We start from the raw sequence: 20,486 nt of genomic DNA, 5'->3' as shown, positions 1-20,486 counted from the left end.
AAAAACGTATAGAAATGTGGTTAAAGTAACAACAAATGTTGTCCCTGAGAATGAGTGAATATGCCTATTGAATCTTTGTTCACTGATTATCGTCTTTATAAATGCAGTACACAAATACTCAAAAATATATGAATGATTCTTCATTTTTGAAAAAAGTCAATGCTCACCTGTTTTGTAGAAACGGTCCTGAAGTATTATTGGCCCTATAATAATAAAAAGTTAGCCACCTTTAAATTATATTATTGTAAATGGTAACACTTTAGTTTAGCATCTAATTCCCAATATTAACTATTTGCTTAGGCTATTAGCATGCTATTACTATGATATTGGCTGTTTATTAGTATTTATTTAGCACATATTAATGCCTTGTTCTGCTTGACTATATTCTACATCCCCGAATCCTACCCAATACCTTAACTTAAATCTACCTTACTAACTATTAATAAGCAGTAAGTTTATTGAGGCAAAAGTCATAGTTTATAGTTAGATAATAGTGAGAATTGGACCCTAAACATAAATGTGATCGTGTATATAAACTTGTATATAAATAAAAATAAATGGACTGCTTCTTAATTAAAATTCACAAATGCTGTTAGGTAATGTCATCTAATAAAAACACCCCAAACTAAAAATAGTTTTTAAATGTAAAATTAAGCAAATGTAAATAGAGACAATACAAATCTATCCTGTAAAACTACAATGTTTTTGTAAATTTTGTCTTTTTCCTCTCTAAAATCGTCCTAGGGGACAGAAAACTTCCACTAGTTGAAGAATCACCCTTATACAGAGACTCCGGTATAGTAAGACTGAGGAAAATATGTTTGCGGTCTTCACCTCACTAGATGAATTTGATTAAAGTATTACTCAAAAATATATAAACCACAACACATATTTAGATGTGAGATGATTTATTATAAAAGTTGCCCAGTTTGTTAGAGGATCCAAATTATTTCACATCATATATGAAATTGTTCCGAGACTGAGTCATATAACATTATAGGTATTTACATGTCATACTTCTAAAAGACAAACGCACATTTCAAAAACATCAGAATGACCAAGTCAGTTGTAACGTATAGCCGCACTTTCCTTTCAATTAAATAGAAAAGTATTTTTAAGCATATGAACCAAAACGCTTTTTCTTAGCACAGCATTTTATATTACAGCTAAAGTTTGGCCTTCCCTTTATTTCAGAAAATACTTTATGCCTTTAATGATCCAGATTCTGCAGATTTTAATAAAAAAAGAAAAAAAGAAAAACCTCACACGCTCACACAATAGCTTTGTATAACTGATATCTGCTAAGAGTTTGTCATTCAGATGATTAGAAAACAATCATGACGAATTGCTTCCGCACTGGCGTAACTGACTCTACCTTCAGTCTTCACTTCATGGAGAAAATACACTTAAAACGGAAGTAAAACCTTGCATTTTAATCAATGGTCTGAACGATGACAATCTGAGTGTGCTCCATCTCAGCAGTCGCTGGGATTTCGTACTGTTCCACAACATAGCTGACTTGCTCGCCAGATTCTCCGTGTTGGATGAGAACCGGCGCATCGGATGACTCCGCGTGCTGGAAGATCATGGAGGGCTCTGTGCCGTCTGCGTGCTGTATGATCATCTGCGGCTCTGACGACTGTTGGATAATGAGCTGGGCTTCGGGGGGCAAAATTGGCAATGGGGGCTCCATCTGAATTTCATGGTCTTGGGAATCGACAAGGGCAGAGCGCACACGTGCAATCAGGCCCTGGTGGTCAATGGGGATGTTGAGTGGACACTGCGTCGGGTCGGTTTTCACAGTCGGAATCTGCTCTTGTTCAGGAAGAACTGAAAAGTATGTTTTAAAATAGACATTTAGATGAATGGATGGATATATCAATTTAGCAATAATATACGATTAAACAAGAAATAACATACGATTATGCTTCATAATGGTGTGCTTCTTCAAGCTATATGCGTCCGCAAACATGTTCCCACACATGTTACACCTCACTTTTCTCGAGCCTAAAGGCAAAAAGGAGGTAGATAAATCCATATTTGGGCATACAAGGTTTCCATTTTGAAAACGCACAACAGCTTAATTTACCGTTGTGGATGTCCATATGTTTTCGAAGTTCACCAGCGGTTATGCAAGGTTTTCCACAATCCAAGCATATATATGGAGTCACACCTAAAAATGAAGGGCATTTATAAAAAATAAAAAAGTCATTTATTAAGCATTTATTAAGACTCCCAGTGTTAGCAAATCATTCCAGAAAATGCATTACAAACTCACCGGTGTGTTTCCTGGTGTGAGCGATGAGAGAGCTGGACACAGCGAAGGCCATGCCGCAGGTATCGCAGATGTACGGTTTCTCTCCCGTGTGTCGTCGCTTGTGGTACATTAGAGTACTGGCCTGTGTGAAGCGCTTCCCACATTCTCCACATTCATACGGCTTCTCTCCACTGTGCTTTCTGAGAGCAAATGGGAAATAAAGATTGGAGTTGATGGAAATGTATTGACCAATACGATAATAATTTTTATGTTTAAGTGTCCAAAAATGAATTTAAAGAACCACTTTTTTGCTATGGGTTTATTTCTGCCTTTTACACAATAATAAAAATAATAATAAAGAGAAACCAGATTAAAACAATAAAACAGACTAAAACAAAACCATTATGAATACTTTATCATTGTAACATTTAGTCTAGATTCAGTTTTGATTTACAGAAACTTTTACTTCGTATGTTCCCGTTTCTTACTTTGTTTCCATGGTTTCTGAAGTGCATCTGTGTGTAGTATAGTTCCTCATTATGGCTGCGTTTAAAGTCCCAGTGAACCGGAAGTTGCACCTGATTAGAGCTGCAACTAACGATTATTTTTTCTGTCGACTAATCTAACGATTATTTTTTCGATTAGTCTACTAATCTAACGATTATTTTTCCAGATTAATTTTATTATTCTTTTTTACTGATTATTGTATTTCAAAGAGGGTAGTGAATTTGTATATTATTTTAACATGAAATCAATGAATGATGACAATATTAATTGTATTTCAGGAAGAGTAGTGTACATAGTATGCCATTTTATAATGAAATATATGAACAAAAGAAGCTTTTTAAACATAATATATAATGATACTAAAGTTGTTTACTATAGTAGTTGAGTATGATTTACTTATTGATTTGTGTCAATAGTAAACGAAAATGCACTTGTATTTATCTGCAAAAGGTTCACATACAGGAGCTTTCAGCATAGTGTTAATGTATAACTAGTCGTCTATTTTGAAGATATACATGTGCATAAACAACGACTAAAGCTGCCAGAAGTTTTTGCCCAAACTTCAAAGACACATTTAAATTATTAAAGCTAGAGGCATATCTTAACTTTAATGTTACTTTAATCATGTAAACTACCTATATACAACAAGTTATTATGCATATGTGTTTGGGACAGAGCGGAACCAGGTCGCATTTACAGCAGATATATGCAGCCCATAATAAATAAAAGCATACTGGGGTCGGAGAAGAACACCGGAAAATGTGACCGTCTGTTGCAATACACGCGCCACGGTTCAGCTGCCCGAGAGAACACTGGCATCAGGGTTGCCAGGTTTACACAACAAAACCCACCCATTCGTTACTCAAAACTAGCCCAAAACAAGCCCAATCGCGTTTCGGGGAGGTTCTCTGGTAAACATCGCGTTCGGGGGGTTAAATATGTGTGTTTTTTTGCTTCAACCCGCGGACATGAGACACAGCCCGCGGCAACAGTGTAGAAGTAACGTTAGCCCAATTCCGCGGGAAAAACGCGGTCTTGGCAACACTGATTGGCAGTGTGAAAGCTCCCGCTCTCCACGCGCACAGCTTCTGCTCTGCCACCGCGCGCAGTGTGAAACCGGCGTTACAGAGCGAACAAAGCACAGTTTTTTTCGGCTTCTGTTTAAAGTACTCCCACACTTTTGAATGTCGCGGTCTGGCTTTATATGATAAATGATCATTTTCACTATGCCCGGGAGCAGAAGCTGCCATTATTGGAAGTTACTTTTCAGTTACTGGACCGGAAGTTACTTTTCAGATTTTGATTAAAGATTACCAAGGCAAACTTTTTTTTTCTGTGTATTAACAGATTAATTGTTTACCTTAAGACCTGTAAAGTGTGCTAAGTAAATAAGATCGAATTTCATGAGGACTTTAAGGGTACATTGACAAAACAACGATAAACTAAAAAGGGAAAAGTTTTTCCTTTGTGTTTTTCAGATGCAGATGACGTTGTCAAAATGATCCGTTCACAATGATCCACGAAAACAACAAAAAAATGCTGTATTATGCATGCGAAGCCAGTATTTGTAGTTTGTCAATTTGTACAGAAAAACTACACACCAGTAGACTCAACACTGAATATGCATGCGCATGACGTAATTTCAGTGTCACGTTTTTGCACTTTAAAACCCGTTTGAAAAGTTCGCGTTTTTAGTTGAAAATGTCACGTAAACGGACCCCAAGTCCACTTTTTTTATGCCCTTCCCTGGATAACTTTCCTTAATCTCGTTCACTCATTGCTAACATTGCATAAGTACCCACTACTGGCGGAACCCTTGCCCTTGCCTGAATGGGTTCAAATGGCTAGGAATGCCCTTAGCCCTTGATCACTTGGAATCCACTGTGGAGCAGATTTATTTTTTAAATTGTTTTCCTTTATGATTTGTTTTATGCACTATTCTATAGCCCTGTAGGTATGCTTGGGCTGTTGGAGAAAATATTACTAAAAAAATTACACAAACGAAAACAATACAATAAACTATAACGGTGTAAAAAACAGTCAGCTTAAGGTAGCTACAAGTATGAAATGTGGTTAAATGCTAGAACTCCAATATTATACACTAGAGTTGTGTGGGGTCTGGGAAAATTAAGCGCAATCTGCAGTGAGGTCACAGTCGTGTTATATTGAGATCTATGGATCTGCCTGAAGTGTACATATTGAGTAAAAATCGAGGGGTCGAGGGTCCAAATAAACTTCCCTCACCCCCACATGAAGTTGAATGCACTTCAAAATGGCAACAGGAATTCCCCTGAGGGGAAGTGTTTAGGGAAGTTTGTGAGTGTATGCCTAAAAGTGGAGTTAAACACAGCCTATGTCTTGTGTATTTAAGCGCTCAGTTTGGTTCTGCCCTTTGTCGAGTATTGTCTATGCATGTGTGTGTAGCTGCTACGTTGTTGCCTGTTCATTTGTTGTTTTGGTTAATGATAAAAGTTTAGTGCAACATCAAGACCCACCTTTCCTCTCCTTACCTTGACCCTGCCATAATCATTATTATCATCATAATCCTTATTATTGGTATAAATAATAATATATCCAGTATTTAAAAGAACTTATTTGACCATATTCATTTTTAATTAATGTGTAATCCCATATTAAACAACCAATTACGTTTCTATTTCTAATAATAAGAATATAAAATCCAATATAAAAAGAACTGTTGACCAATTAGGTTTGACTGTCTAAATTAGCATTCAATCTCTAATTAAAATTTGTGTTTTTGGCAAAGGTGGACCGGATTTGAATCAATGTCCTTGTGGAGTACTACGACTCACAATCATGTGTAATTTTATCAATGAACTGGAATTATTCTCATGCATTGCACTGCACCTACCTAATGTGAATTTTTAAATTGCTAGATGTGGCAAAAGCCGCTCCACAGAAATCACATTTATGCGGCTTTTCTTCTCCGTGATGCATGCGGCAATGATAGACCAGCTGACACTTCTGAGCAAACCGTGCCTCGCAAGACGTACAATTGAAGGGCTTCTCTCCTGCAAACAGCACAGAATATGCATCACAGTAAGAATTCTTTTTTTTTTTTAATGTTCTTCTGCATGGATGCATTAAATTGATCAAAGGTTACAGTAAATACAATTATAATATCACAAAGAGATTTCTATTTTAAATAAATACTGTTTTCATCATGAAAAAAAGTTTCCACAAAAATATTAAGCATCACAATTGTTTTCAACATTGATAAGAAATGTTTCTTGAGCACCAAATCAGCATATTAGAATGATTTCTGAAGGATCATGTGACTGAAGACTGGAGTAATATCATACTTTTTTTTGTCATCAAGACAATGAATTAATACAAATGATTTAGTGTATTAGTGCAGTGTAACAACTTCATGTGAGAGACGTACCTGTGTGTATGCGCATATGGGTCTTCAGCTGGTTGCCCTGTCTGAAGGAGCGGGTACAGAGCTGGCACTGATAGGGTTTGAGGCCCTTGTGTATGCGCATGTGTCTGCGGAGACTGCTCATCTCAGAGAAGAGGTTCCCGCAGATGTTACAAATAGGCCTGTGTTTGTCCTGCAAAGGTTTCACTTCCTCTTCTCCCGCCCAGTCCTCGTTGTCATTGGCAAATTCGTCGTCCTCTTCGTCATCGTCGTCTTCTTCATTACTAGCTTGGCTTTCTTTCAGCTTTCTACTCAAGCTTCTCTTTCTGGTGCTGGCACGGATCTTCTTCGCAGCACTCGACTCTGAATCTTCTGTACCTTGAGATGAGCCTTCTTCGGTGTGTTTCTCAAAGTCTTGGATTGCTTCTTCACCAGCTTCTCCTCCACTGTTCTCTATTGGATTTGAAGATTCGGGTGCCTCAGAAGAAAGGGGCTTAGAACGAGGTCTTCCTCTTTTACGGCCAGTGCCTTCGTTCTCTTTTGTTTGTACAGTTTCTGAGCCGTCTTCTGTGTTTGTAGTTGCAGTCTCAGCATTTGCGGTCTGGTTCTCAGTGGATAACGGCTTAGTCCGTGGTCTTCCTCTCCCTCGTTTGGAAGCAGTGGTTTCACCAGGGTTCTCTGTATCAGTCTTTTCCTTAACGTCATCTTCCTCACCAGCATTCACAGCATCGTCTTCAACAACCTCTGTTTCTTGGGTGTCTCCTTGTTCTTCGTCTCCTTTGTCTCCGTCTGCTTCAGACAATAGTGGTCTAATTCTTGGACGTCCTCTTTTGCGGGTAGAGTTCTCCCCTTCTTGATCTTTGGTTGTTAAAGAATCATCTTCAGGGTTTCCAGAATCATCTCTATCAGTGGACAAAGGCCTAATCCGTGGGCGGCCTCTTGGTCTTCCGGATCCCCTCCCTACAGAGCTGCTATTTGGACTCATAGTTTGCGGTGCTGGTGATTGATCAGTTGAATCGAAAGCCAATGGCCTCACCCGTGGGCGTCCTCTCGGTCTCCCCCGACCTCTTCCTCTGCCTCTTTGAGCAGCAATGGCCTCCCGCTCAACATCATCCTCATACAACCTGGTTTTGGGCTTCCTCCCTCTCTTGCCGATTCTCTGCGGAGTTTGTTCGCTGGACCACTGGGCTTCATCTGTAGAGCCTGGATCATCCTGAGACCCATCATCTTTCTCTCCCCTTAACCACATCCGTTCCTCCACCTCTGAGATCGGCTCTAAAGGTTCATAGTCATCTGGGCTCAGGGGGGAATGTGGATCTTCATACTCCATTGCTCTTGCGGGCGAGCCACCAGTTTTGAGATCTTCTTGGGATAGGGTACAGCGAGCTACAACCTCTGGCATACCAAGATATGATGCAGCTTTCTGAACACTTTCAATTTCTTCCCTGTGGACAACAAAGCACAAGAGCTTTCAGCAAACTCTCAATCTTATATATATATATATATATATATATATATATATATATATATACTTTTAATTTTTTTTACAGAGGTAAAGATTTAGCCAATATAATATTTCATGGCACAGTAAAATATACATATTTTACTGTGTTATGAAATATTTAATTGGCAAAATATTATATTGGCTAAATATTATATATACAAACTAATATATATATATATATATATATATATATATATATATATATATATATATATATAGTTTTATCTATAATAGAATATTTAACATTCATTATTAATACTGAAAAAAATACATATACATATGTATATATAGTTTCAATGTACAGAGGTAAAGATTTAGCCGATATATTAAGCCAATGAAATATTTCATAGCACAGTAAAATTATAGTTTTATCTGTAATAGAATATTTAACATTTATTATTAATACTGAAAAAAATCCATGTTTTTTAAAATTAGACTTAGTATTAAATATGAATATATTTAAAAAAAAAAAGACAATTACATTATTTTTTTCAGGTCTTATTATTATGCTAAAATATATTACATTCATAGATTTAAAAAAAAAAAAAAGTCTGATTTTCTATGCCAGTAGGGAGACTATATAAAGATGAACTTATATATTTAGATTCCCATGAACTCACCCATCCATATTCAATTCCCCGGTGTAAATATATGTCAGTAGTTTTTCAAACACAGCACTGTTCACCAACTCTGGGTCTAAAGTTATGGTGGCATCCTCTCTTCCGGCATCAATAGACTGTGTGGAGAAATACTCACTAAAGGCTGCCAGAACATTGTGGTGGGCTTGATATTGAGCCTGTCCTATTGCTACTATGCAGTCGCACAGAAAGCTTCTCTCACGTTGCCTCTTCAGCTGCTCCAAAAGAAACTCACTGTGAGTGATATGTGGCATGACGTGTAGAGTGCCAACCTGCAATGACAAGAGCGTCTTATAATATCTTCTAAAAAAGAAATTCTCATATTAATCACTTGCATTGCCTCTTTTTTCCCCATATAATAAAAGTGGTGAATTCTGCCAAGCAATAAAGGTTTGGAACAACAGGAGGATGAATAAATTATTATATAATTTTGGGAGAACTACGTTAGACCTATGATGCAATTCATACATGTAATAGTTTTGGAAGCAATAAACAACTAAAATAATTAACTTACCTCACGTAAATGTATGATGGTTTAAACCACACCCAAGAACCTGTTTAAATGAAACAGACATGCGTGTAAAAAAATAAAGAAAAGGTGCATATATAAAATAACCTATAACGCTATATAAAATTAGACTTGGCATCATCAGTAAAGGAAGATAAAAGTTCCCGCCCATTACTCAAAAGTTGGCTGAAATAACGAGCTTGATGACAAACTATCATTGTTAAAAGGCTACCCAAAATATTAGAATGCACCCAATAATTCTAGTTGTAAATATGCATTAAAAATAGCTAAATGCACTAGCTTCGGGATAAATGCACAGACGAAGGTTTGTAATTTTGACATGCAAAACAAAGGGCTCTTATTTCGAAAATGCTCGATCCGGTAGAGCGCGAGCCGCGATTCACAGGTTCGGTCTGTATATTACAAACACTACACTGAGACGTGCAATAATTATTTAAATTATGTGATTAATAAATATATAGTTGAATGCGAATTTTTAATAAAAAATCAGGTCTCACGTTATTTGGACAGTAGATTAAAATCTCTTTGCTTTGACGGCCATTTTCGAGGTCTTCAAGGGGATTGGTCGGTGACGTCATATCCTCCTGTCTGAATTCTTTCCGGGTGCTTGAAGTTGAACCAAAAAAGAGCCAAACAAAAAACAGCTGGAACCATTAGGTGGAGCCAAAGAGACACACTAGGTAGATGAATGCATAGATTTGATACTTTATTATGGATATCTATGGATGAATGGACCGCTGTTGCATTTAAGGAGAAATGCACAATGTTATTTTGGGGATTTTTTTTTTTTTACTCGAGCGTAAATATAAATATACTTATAAATGTAAAAATAATTTTATTTAATTACAATTCCAAGGCCTTTTTTTTTTTTTTTTTTACAATTTCATTTACATTTTTTGCAGGTCATCATGACATAGCCTAAATCTTTTCTCTTTTTGCTCCATTATACTGAGCAAGTCAAATTTTACAGGCAATATCATTCATTTCAGAATCTAAATTTGTGTCTGTGAAGAGATCTCATTAGTCAGATTAAAAATATTGTTAGGTTATTTAATTATTTATGTATATTTCAGGTAAACCTTCACATGGTGGTCGATGAGGAATGGTCTTTATTCCCTACTGGATCCTTTCTACAAAATTTAGTTGCACTTTAAAAAATAAAGGTTCCAAAATTTGGGTTCGCCAAAGAACCTTTTAGTGAACAGTTCTTAAAATAATTGTTTTTCGTTTGAAAAACATTTTAATAATCTAAAGAACCTTTGTCCACTATAAAGAACCTTTTGTAGAATGGAAAAATTTGAAAATTGTTCTTCGTGGAACCATAGATGGCAATAAAGAACCTTTATTTATATGCTTAGAGATTGCAAACACCTTGCATTGGGGCTTGGGCTTTACCAGACATCCCACACTGCAAAAAAAAATGATTTCTGGGATATTTTATCATTTGTGGCCGTCAGGGAGCCACAATATGCAGGAGACTCCTGAAACTTCTAGGAGAGGTGGGATGTCTGCTTTTCATTTTTAATATTGTTAACCCAGGGTTAAAACCTTAAAGATTTTAACACATTGTTTTTTAAAAAGACCTTGGCTTTTGTAAATTTGCTCTTGATTTTGAGCAGTGGCATTAAACATCACCAAGGTGACATTGAACCAGAAAGGGTGAAGCTATACTGAGATATAGGCGTATACTTTTACTAAGTAATCTAACTTATATAACAATATTAGTAATATTCGTTTTGTAATAAAAATACATAGGCCTATCTGCCTATCATGATTATATGACTTTAAAACAGGTTATGTCACTGAACTCAAGAATTATATAATTTAGTGTCTGGCTACAGCCCTTGGGAAAGTCTCATTGCCAGTTTTATGGGGAAATAAATCATTGATTGTGGTCAGCTGACTCACATTAGTATAAACCATTTTGTCATAGTTTTAATAAAAAGGTCTAGGTAAAAAGGACAAAGAGACAGAAACAGCACACACCTTGTCTCTGCAGTACTGCTCCCATGACATCTATTTACATAATCAGCTGCTTCTTGTTACAAAACAATCTCAGTCTGCTATGAGCGTCTCCTCCTCTTTTGAAAGCACACAGTCAGTGTTCCATCACACGCTCCACACCTTCAGCTTTGTGCTTAACAGCAGGTTCATCTCAGACAGGTATCAATTTACTTTGCATTGTTATTATGCATGTTTTGTGATATATTTTGTGATATTATTATGTTATGTGATATTTTATCATAATTATTTCAGTTTTATATAATTTTCTGTCTATACTTGTATTGTGTATTGTGTACCTGTAGTGTTTGGTATCAAAAAATGTTGGGCTACCACCTTTGAAAAAAAAAGCAGAAAGCTTCAGTAATGATGTTAGGCTATCTAACAAACTGGATTTAATCTAGCCTATTTTTTAACAATACACTCTAAAAAAAAAAAGGGTGCTATATGGCACAAAAAGTGGTTCTTTGGCTTGTAAACATAGGGGAACCACTTTAAGTCCTGTATAGCACCAAATCTTGGTGCTTCAGTGGTTCTTCAGCGGTTCTTTGGGATGACTGAGGTGCTATATAGCACTGCAACCATATACAGAACCTGTTAAGATATGGTGCTATATAGCACCAAAAGTGGTTCCCTTATGTTACGAGCCAAGAACCACTTTTAGTGCCATATAGCACCATTTTTTAGAGTGTATTATTCTATATTATATTAGCATATAGTGTGAATTCAGGGTGATTGGGATACTTTTTGCCATTGGGATGGCTTGGAAAAAGTGTCCCAATCAATATAATTTAATCAATAAGTGACAGCTATTCAAAATATTTCGTAACCATGTTTTGTAACATAACATAATTACTGCACGTGTACACCACTGATTTGTTGGCGTATTTGCAAACGGGTCCAGCAGGTCTGACAGCTTTAGAAAAAAATCAAGCCATTCAAAACAAAAGGCGTCTGAAAACTCCTCACATGCAACATTCCTCCATTCATACAGAGAAACACGAGACATAGCGTTCCGAACATCATTCAGGTTTCAGGATTTTTTTAATTATTTTTTACCAAACTTAGTTTTAAGATGATTCTCAACTATGTTATGAAAGATATAACGGAATAAATTGATATTTTACTTTATGCATTATGTGGGTAATATTTCATAGCACAGTAAATTATGTTTATTTTACTGTGCCATGAAATATTTAATTGGCAAAATATTATATTGGCCATACATGGGTTTCCCAATTCAATGCAATGTATCAATACACTGCATCTAATTTGCATAGTAATGTGTTTTTGGAGCAACATGTAATGAAAAAAGAAGTGTAACAATGGGAGTAATAGTTTTCATAATATTTATATATATATGTATATGTGTGTGTCTCCCAAAATTCCTGATAAACATGATTTCGTGTCCACTATTGAGGACATGTATGAAATCAATGCCCCGTTTCGTAACAGAAAGTCATATTTTGAATCCCCATAACATTTTCCTGTGATGTTGATTTATAACAAGCTATTTAAAAATGATTACAAAATATTATCATTCAGTCATTTTTAAAGACCAAGTAGAAGTTGTTGTTCTGGTGGAACCTCAAAACAAATGGTATCTCTGAAAAGCCCTGAATGTGCTCTTTACAGGTGCTCCGAAAACTATATGGTGTCAGAAAAATTCACTAAAACATAATATCCTCGGATGAGGACAGTGGCACCTAGGAGGTTAAAAGAGCGCGACACACCGGGGGAAAAACAACGAGAGAGAACAGTGGAATAGAAAATAATGCTTTTTTTGGGTGCAAAATGAAAGTCAAGCTTTTACACCACATCGCAGTGGAACGCCAGACACATGTGACACACTGACTCACATTAGGATTAGAATTGGGATTAGGATTAGTTCAATACAGCGCGCACAGTCACATAGGCACAACACCGGCCATTATTGTATTTAGACAATAGCACAAGCAGCAAGCAATAATGCAGAAATCATACATATCCATTTAACACTGTGACATTGTCACAAAATGAGAACGACTAATGCATCTTCCTGAGCTCATGACTTCATAACTTTCTCGTCACAGCTGACACAGCATCTCTTGGCAGGATGAAGGCCGTGATTGTGTTGCTCTTGCCTCTTCTGCTTCCCTTGGTTTCTGCTCAGACCTTTCGTTGGGGACCATGCCCAACACCAATGGTCCAGCCAAATTTTGAAGTAAACAAGGTAGGACTAGTGATACAAATATATAGTTCACCCCCAAAAATTATCATTATTTACCCTCATGTATTTCCAAATCCAAATGCTGTTTGGTTTGGAACGACATGAGGGTGAAAAATAATGATTTAGGCGTGTAGTATGTCCTTTTAACAGTGCTGTCTGCTTATTATGATCTCTTTTCACTTCAAGTACCTTGGAAAGTGGTATGAGATCGAAAAGCTCCCAGCATCCTTTGAGAAAGGCAAGTGCATTGAGGCAAACTACGCCCTAAGACCTGACAACACCATCGAAGTTCTCAATATTCAGACATAGTGAGTCATTTATCGACCAAATCAAGTCTTTTTCTCTAAATCGAATTGTCAGCCTCATTTATCCATGTATTTATATAAAACAGCAAAGGAAAAATTAAAAAAGCTGTGGGCACAGCAGTCGTTCAGGACATGAGGGAGCCAGCTAAGCTTGGAGTCAGTTTCTCCTATTGTAAGTCCATCTATGTTTTCTGTGTGATTCAGTTTTCAAATGTAGAACATTCTAGAGTCTATTGTTTTCAGTTGTGATGAGCTCTTTTTTTTTTAATTCACTTTCTTCTTTTTCATATACAGTCACACCCTACGCCCCATACTGGGTCCTGTCCACTGACTACAACAGCATTGCTCTTGTTTATTCGTGCACTGATGTTCTCAGGCTGTTTCATGTGGACTTCGCCTGGATCCTCTCACGCTCACGCATTCTGCCCGCAGAGGCCGTCTACCATGCCAAAGAGATCTTCTCACGTGACAACATCGATGTGAGCAAAATGCTACCCACGGATCAGCATGGATGCGATGGTCCTTTTTAAACAGTGAAGACTGAAATATATATATTTTTGGTTCAGAAAAGTTTCCTTCACTATCTCTATTATGAATGAAAACAGCTTGAATTTTCATCTATTTACATCCTGCACATAATATAGTGTTCTATACATATTTTTGCACCTCTTGAAAAAATAAATAAAAGCATTACCTTCTGCTTATGAAGTTCTCTGTCATGTCATTCCTGAATAATGATTTTAATAAACAGGTGTTTATTTTTGTGAATATACTTGTGAGTCCTGTCTGTTCTGCACAAGTTGATATGCGCATCGGTCCTCAAAATGGTATTTTGTGTTGTGTTTAGACTTCTATTGGAATATTAATGAATTAAAAATGGAATTATGTTCTTGGAATCTAATGATGCATAAACCAACTTGATTTGAAATGCATATCATAGGTGGTTGAGGTGGTTTCAATGATGTAGATCTAGTTTGGGAGGGGACAAAACTTTCCTAAACTCGGGGTCCAGTTTGTGCAGAACCTGTGAGGCACAAAATCTTTTAGCTCCCAGAAACTGACGGACCTCGTACAATCAGTGCAGCAAAGGAGGTAATGTGGTTTATTTCCAAAACTATTATGAGGAATGCATGATTGTAGTATAACAACAGTTTACCTGTTTTTCAAGCTTTAATCATACACTTTTAATAGCTAAAAGTCTCTTTTTTATTTCCAGGAAAGAATGAAGTGGAATATGCTTTTTTGGGTTTTCTTGCTGTGCTTTGTTGCTAATAATCTCAGCAGTAAGTAGAGCATATTCCTTATATAACTATTATCATCTCTGGACATTTAAGATATTTGCTTTAAAGCTGCTTCATGATTTTCAGAATATGAGAGAAAAAAAAGACTGATTTTAATAGTCACACTTGTTATTTGTCAAATAAACAAACTGGAATACATGTTTAAGGAAACAATGAAATACCACGTTAATATTACACGTTCATAAACTTGAGCTTGAGTTGTGTTCATCAGGACAAGTGTGCACATTGTTAGGAATAATATTTGAGGAGGAAACGCATACATTTCTTGAATCCCTCGGGAGATCCTCAGCTCTATGTCTGAATCGGCTCTTTGTAAGGGATTTCATTCACTCTTCCTCTACTTTCTCCTTCCACAGGTGCCAGATTCATTCCTGAAGGGGGTAAAAAGACTATTTATCATTTTGTTTACACACAAGTAAATACAGTATAAATAGTAGCATTTAAAAAAATGCACAATGAAGCTTTTGTCTGAACAAATAATTGGATTGTATGAAATGTTGCTGCTGTTATAAGTGTATTGTTGTGTTTGCCGGTCTGAGAACACAAAGAGGCACATTTAGACATAGACTTCTGCATTTACACGTCATCAGGAATGCAAGAATTCAGCAGAAATACACAAGCTATTTTTTTCTCTCCCTCTTTCACACATAGTACCCTATGAAAGGCCCCCGGCTGTGCCCTACTGGTCATATTCCACCTCAGATTTTTGGAACTATGTGGAATACTTCCGCAGCATTGGGGCATACGACCAGATCAATGAAATGGCCAGAACATTCTTCGCCCATCAGCATCTGGGAGACACGCTGGGTTATGAAGTGGCAGAGCAACACGAACACTAAGTGGATGTCAATAGCCTAGTTCATCAATCATAGTTTAGTTTCTGTCACTAGAAATTAAAGATAATTACTGAAATATAACTAAAAATGATGAATCTTGTGCCATATTACTACTAATAAAAATGCATATATAGGATTCATTGTAGTGTGATTATCAGCTTCAGAGTGTATGATTGCGATGTATTATACGAGTATAGGAAATGTAAGAAATAAAACAAAAGTATCATCCTGATGCACTGAAGGGATTTTAATACCATCACTAATAAACTGTGAGGACCAGTTCTCCAACGGAGCCAGTGGGACCCGTTTTCCAGCCGGTCACATTTCAACGTAACACAACTAATGAAGTGAAGCCTGAAAAAAAAACCCTCAACAACCCGCGAATCGATTCCTTCAAACAGTTCGTTATAAAGAACCGATTCGATCATGTGGTCCCTAGCGACTGGTGTGGCAGATTTCATGCATTAAAATAAAACCACATAAAGCCTAATATGGCTGTTGATTGCTGTTATTAATGAGTTATGTGTACATTTATTACATTTACTACAGTCATTTAAAAATACAGCTTGCATTCATGCACATGTCTTGAAAACGTTTGCGCGAACAAATCATTCAAATCGACTTCATTTAAAAAGACCCGACTCAAAAGAACAATTCATTCACGAATCGGACATCGCGCATCAAAACACCAACGGAAACAGAGGGGACACAACGAACGGTTTGTTTTGGTGAATTTGACAGTGAGCTGAAAAACACACAATTTTAACATTTATCTATCGCTGCTTTTTTATAAAAACTCGTGCTGAAGTCATGAAGCCAGCAGTTGACGAGATGTTTCCCGAGGGAGCTGGTCCGTATGTGGACCTGGATGAGGTTGGTGTTTACACATTGTTCACTGTACGATAGCCTGTGATACGACGTGTGAGTTATCTTTAAGTTTAAGTTACATAGGCTAAAGAATCTCAGATGTATGTAATTGAACAGATTTGTGCGCCATTTCATTTAAATCTGCGCTAACGTAGCTATTGTGTGTAACGTTAGCTAATCCAATCTAACGTTAGTCCAGTTTCTCCAGATGCACACATTATCTCCTTAGTATTTATTCAAACAATGTTTGTGGTGTATTGTTTGTTCTAAAAAAGTATGACGTTTAAAATAAATGACTGAGTAAATGTGTGGACAGGTCTTTAGTAGTGCTGTGTGTGTGTGTGTGTTGACAGGCAGGGGGCAGCACTGGACTGCTAATGGATCTGGCCGCCAATGAGAAGGCAGTGCACTCAGACTTTTTCAATGGTGAGACTCACAAACTCCAGTTATCTGATACAATACAATACAATGACCATTTACTTTCTTTGACTGTCCAATTACTAGAAATTATTTCAATGGAAATTCCTGGGTTTTTAAGGTTTTTATTTGTACAGATGAAATACTTTAGAGCAGAGCAAAACTTACACATTTTCAATATTTATTTACTACTCCAGGCCTGGAAATTGCTATTTTTAAATTCTACATTGAAATACGGTGTTTTATCTGCTTACAATTTTATTTATATGGATAATTGGTAAATTATTGGTGGATTATTGGTATAAATCTCAATATGATCTTTAGTATGGCACAATTTTTTGTGTTTATGGTATTCATGGGTCATGTAATAGTTAAATCAGCTGTTGTGAGTGTATCATTATTTTAGTTTTTTACTATTTTGAATTGGCTTTTATTTATATATTTTTTTGTTTTCATGTAAATTTGAGTATTTTTATGTGATTGTATTTTTATATTATTAAGTTTTATATTATTTTTTGTTGTTAAATATTGCAATTTCTTGTTTATTTTAGTTTTTATTTCTTTCCAGATAATACTTGTAGTGCTTCAACTTTAACTTATTTCAGTTTATTACCAAGGCAACATTACTAATTTACGTTTAGTTTACGTTTTTCAAATAATACTTTATATATTGATAAAAAATATTCTCTCTCTCTCTCTCTCTCTCTCTCTCTCTCTCTCTCTCTCTCTCTCTCTCTCTCTCTCTCTCTCTCTCTCTCTCTCTCTCTCTCTCTCTCTCTCTCTCTCTCTCTCTCTCGTTTATTAATATATAAATAAATAAATGTGCACACACACTTATATAATGTTTGTGTTAATGTACTGTATGTACACTATAACAATGATATGTTGCAATTTTCTAGCCCGATTATGGCTAGGAACTATACACTCTGCGTAATAATCAAGGAACTTTGCTGCCGTACCATGGGTGCAGCGGCGCAATGATATTACACAGCACCTGAAAATAGGCTAACTTCCGTCAACATAACCAACGTGACAAACTGCTTGCACAGAGAGCGCATTTGTGAGGTCAGGCACTGATGTTGGACAAGAAGGCCTGGCCTGCAGTCTCTGTCTAATTCATCCCAAAGGTGTTCTATCGGGTTGAGGTCAGGACTCTGTGCAGGCCAGTCAAGTTCCTCCACACGAGTTCCTCCACACCAAACTCGCTCATCCATGTCTTTATGGACCTTGCTTTGTGCACTGGTGCACAGTCATGTTGGAACAGAAAGGGGCCATCCCCAAACTGTTCCCACAAAGTTGGGAGCATGAAATTGTCCAAAATGTCTTGGTATGCTGAAGCATTAAGAGTTCCTTTCACTGGAACTAAGGGGCCAAGCCCAACCCCTGAAAAACATCCCCACACCATAATCCCCCCTCCACCAAACTTTACACCTGGCACAATACAGTCAGGCAAGTACCGTTCTCCTGGCAACGGCCAAACCCAGACTTATCCATTGGACTGCCAGACAGAAAAGCGTGATTCGTCACTCTAGAGAACACGTCTCCACTGCTCTACAGTCCAGTAATGGCATACTTTACATCACTCCATCCAACGCTCATGGAATGAATGTGATATATTCAACTAATATATGTTTTTAACATATTACATATTGTTTTCAATATGTATGCGTGTTGTTTCTGTGCAAAATCTGTTTAAAAAACATTCTTTCCGTCATTTAAATTGCTGTTTTTTGTTGTTTGCTTGGCAACGGAATATTGCAAAGTGCTTTAGCATGCACACTCTACAATTTTCTGTACACTTTTCCGCCGGCTCTATATACTGACAGTAAAGGTAGTTTCAGCTTGGCACAGGATGACCTAAAAAGCAGGCAGTTAAAAAGTAAAGGAGGTATGAAACTGAGCCCATGTAAAGCGCTTTTATTGGGCTTCATTGGCTCCAGCGCAGCAGGTCTTCCCTCTTTAGGGCCTCTGTATCCATCTGCAGCGCTTGAAGTAGCTGAACACGTGTCACGCGGGGGCGTTTTATCAGGGGGCCTTTTTTGAAAGCTTTACGGAAAATAACCCAGAGACCCCGATAATACCCTTGTTTTACTGAGAACAGCATTTCATAGATCAGGTATTTGTGCAGACTAGTCAAAAAGCAAAAAGCTCTTCATATTCAGGTTTATTTTGTTAAATTAAAAGTACTGTATTTATAGAGAAAGTACATCTTTTTTGTGTTGTGCTACTCCTTTACACTTCTCTTCTCTTTCTCCACAGATTTTGAAGATCTGTTTGATGACGATGATATTCTGTGATGAAGAGGACGAATAGGAGGAATTTCTCCATTGTATAAAATGTTCATTGTACATTTAAGTGAGTGATGTTGCATTGTTAACTTTTCAGTTCATTAATAAACTTGTGTGCAATACAAACGCTTCCCTACGCAGATGTTTCCACATGTTAAAAATCCCAGACATTCCACGTCAAAAGTTGGAATTATTATAAATGTTTTTTTCCCTAGGCTGAAATCTGTTTCTAGCCCTGATTGTAGGTTTTTGCACATTCCTGGACACCTGTAAGTGTGCATAATTACATGTGCGATCCTCTGTTAACATGAAGACAGATGTTTTACGCTCTTACATTGACATAAAAATATTTTTTCGTCCATATATATCTGAACTCGCATCATAATCTGTTTTTATTCAGGTTAGACGATTAAAAAAATACATACATTAAAGGGATAGTTCACCCAAAAATGTAATTTCTGACACTTACTCACCCTCAAGTTGTTCCAAACCTGTATGGGTTTCCTCTGCTGAACAAAAAAGATGATATTTTAAAGAATTTTGGTAATCAAACAGTTGACAGCAGTCTTGACTTCCATAGTAGGAAAACAAAAATACTATGGTAGTCAATGGCTACCAACAACTGTTTGATTACCAACATTCTTTAAAATATCTTGTGTTCAACAGAAGAAATTCATAGCAGTTTGGAACAACACGAGGGTGAGTAACTGATGCCAAGGTTTTCATTTTTGGGTGAACTATCCCTTTAACTAATCTGTATCGCTGCATAAAAAGGGTTTTAATTGTGAATGATCACTTTTAATGTCATTCTGTGCAGTTAATTATGGGATGATGGATTGAGCTGGTGCTTGGCAGATGTGTGTATGATAAAATTCCCCATGAGGGGTTTTTACAAAGTTTGCTGCACTTGACGGTTCAGTGCATTTAGTCTCACACACAATATTCAGTGTATATAGAGATTTGTTTAATGTCCGTTATTCTGTTAGTTAAAGATAACAAGGATCGTCGCTTGACAAAACATTTATGGGGAACGTCCTCCCCATTTACTCAGAAATGTTTAGACATGTATAGTATGTTCCCAGTTTGTAATGACAACCCTGAAGTTGTGTTATTATATGGACTTAAATGTAAACTGCAAGCGTATTGGCCCGATTCAACTCAAAAACAAATTTAGATTTGTTTACAGGGTTCACATTAAGCAAAAAACCACTTATTTAGTAACTGAAAGCTAATGATAAAGGTAATAAATACACCTTTTTTACATTCTCAGTTTTGAAATCAACTAGTTTAGGAATAGAAATATAGGTGGTTTAATTTTATGTACCTCAATTATTGCTAATTTTCTAATAAATTGAATTTGTATGTCCTGATTCTTGTTCTTTGCATTTTGCGTTTTTTCCCTGTATACTTTCTATATGTAAAACAGTTGATTTTCTTTTCTCTCC

The 20,486-nt window shown here is 36.7% G+C and overlaps 4 protein-coding genes across 5 annotated transcripts; 3 read left to right on the top strand and 1 right to left on the bottom strand.

The window, feature by feature from the left end:
- Nucleotides 1–823: 823 nt before the first annotated feature.
- mynn (myoneurin) lies at nt 824–9,407 on the bottom strand. 2 transcript variants are annotated; one of them, XM_079806701.1, is made up of 9 exons: nt 9,315–9,407; nt 8,803–8,842; nt 8,271–8,560; nt 6,171–7,591; nt 5,637–5,796; nt 2,279–2,457; nt 2,090–2,173; nt 1,921–2,007; nt 824–1,830 (listed from the first exon to the last, which is right to left on the bottom strand). In XM_079806701.1, the coding sequence occupies exons 3-9, from the start codon at nt 8,540–8,542 to the stop codon at nt 1,433–1,435; spliced, it is 2,601 nt and encodes an 866-aa protein (XP_079662827.1). In that variant the 5' UTR covers nt 8,543–8,560; nt 8,803–8,842; nt 9,315–9,407; the 3' UTR covers nt 824–1,432. The 2 variants fall into 2 exon arrangements, with proteins under 2 accessions (XP_079662827.1, XP_079662828.1); XM_079806702.1 differs by having other exon boundaries at nt 8,407–8,560.
- A 1,508-nt stretch (nt 9,408–10,915) lies between these two features.
- Nucleotides 10,916–14,098, top strand: apodb (apolipoprotein Db). The gene is made up of 5 exons (XM_079806070.1): nt 10,916–10,980; nt 12,891–13,030; nt 13,214–13,335; nt 13,419–13,504; nt 13,627–14,098. Exons 2-5 carry the CDS (start codon nt 12,914–12,916, stop codon nt 13,860–13,862), a joined length of 561 nt encoding a protein of 186 aa, XP_079662196.1. The 5' UTR covers nt 10,916–10,980; nt 12,891–12,913; the 3' UTR covers nt 13,863–14,098.
- A 456-nt stretch (nt 14,099–14,554) lies between these two features.
- Nucleotides 14,555–15,472, top strand: otos (otospiralin; the record flags this gene model as incomplete). The annotated part of the gene is made up of 3 exons (XM_079806069.1): nt 14,555–14,615; nt 14,990–15,013; nt 15,285–15,472. The coding sequence occupies 3 exons, from the start codon at nt 14,555–14,557 to the stop codon at nt 15,470–15,472; spliced, it is 273 nt and encodes a 90-aa protein (XP_079662195.1).
- Nucleotides 15,473–16,126: 654 nt separating this feature from the next.
- On the top strand, nt 16,127–20,411 carry cops9 (COP9 signalosome subunit 9). Its single transcript, XM_079806727.1, has 3 exons — nt 16,127–16,342; nt 16,690–16,762; nt 19,013–20,411. Exons 1-3 carry the CDS (start codon nt 16,280–16,282, stop codon nt 19,048–19,050), a joined length of 174 nt encoding a protein of 57 aa, XP_079662853.1. The 5' UTR covers nt 16,127–16,279; the 3' UTR covers nt 19,051–20,411.
- Nucleotides 20,412–20,486: the final 75 nt, after the last annotated feature.

This window comes from Gobio gobio (genome assembly GCF_949357685.1).
Source record: "Gobio gobio genome assembly, chromosome: 23".
NCBI lineage: Eukaryota > Metazoa > Chordata > Actinopteri > Cypriniformes > Gobionidae > Gobio > Gobio gobio.
This window is presented reverse-complemented; position numbering and strand designations above follow the sequence as displayed.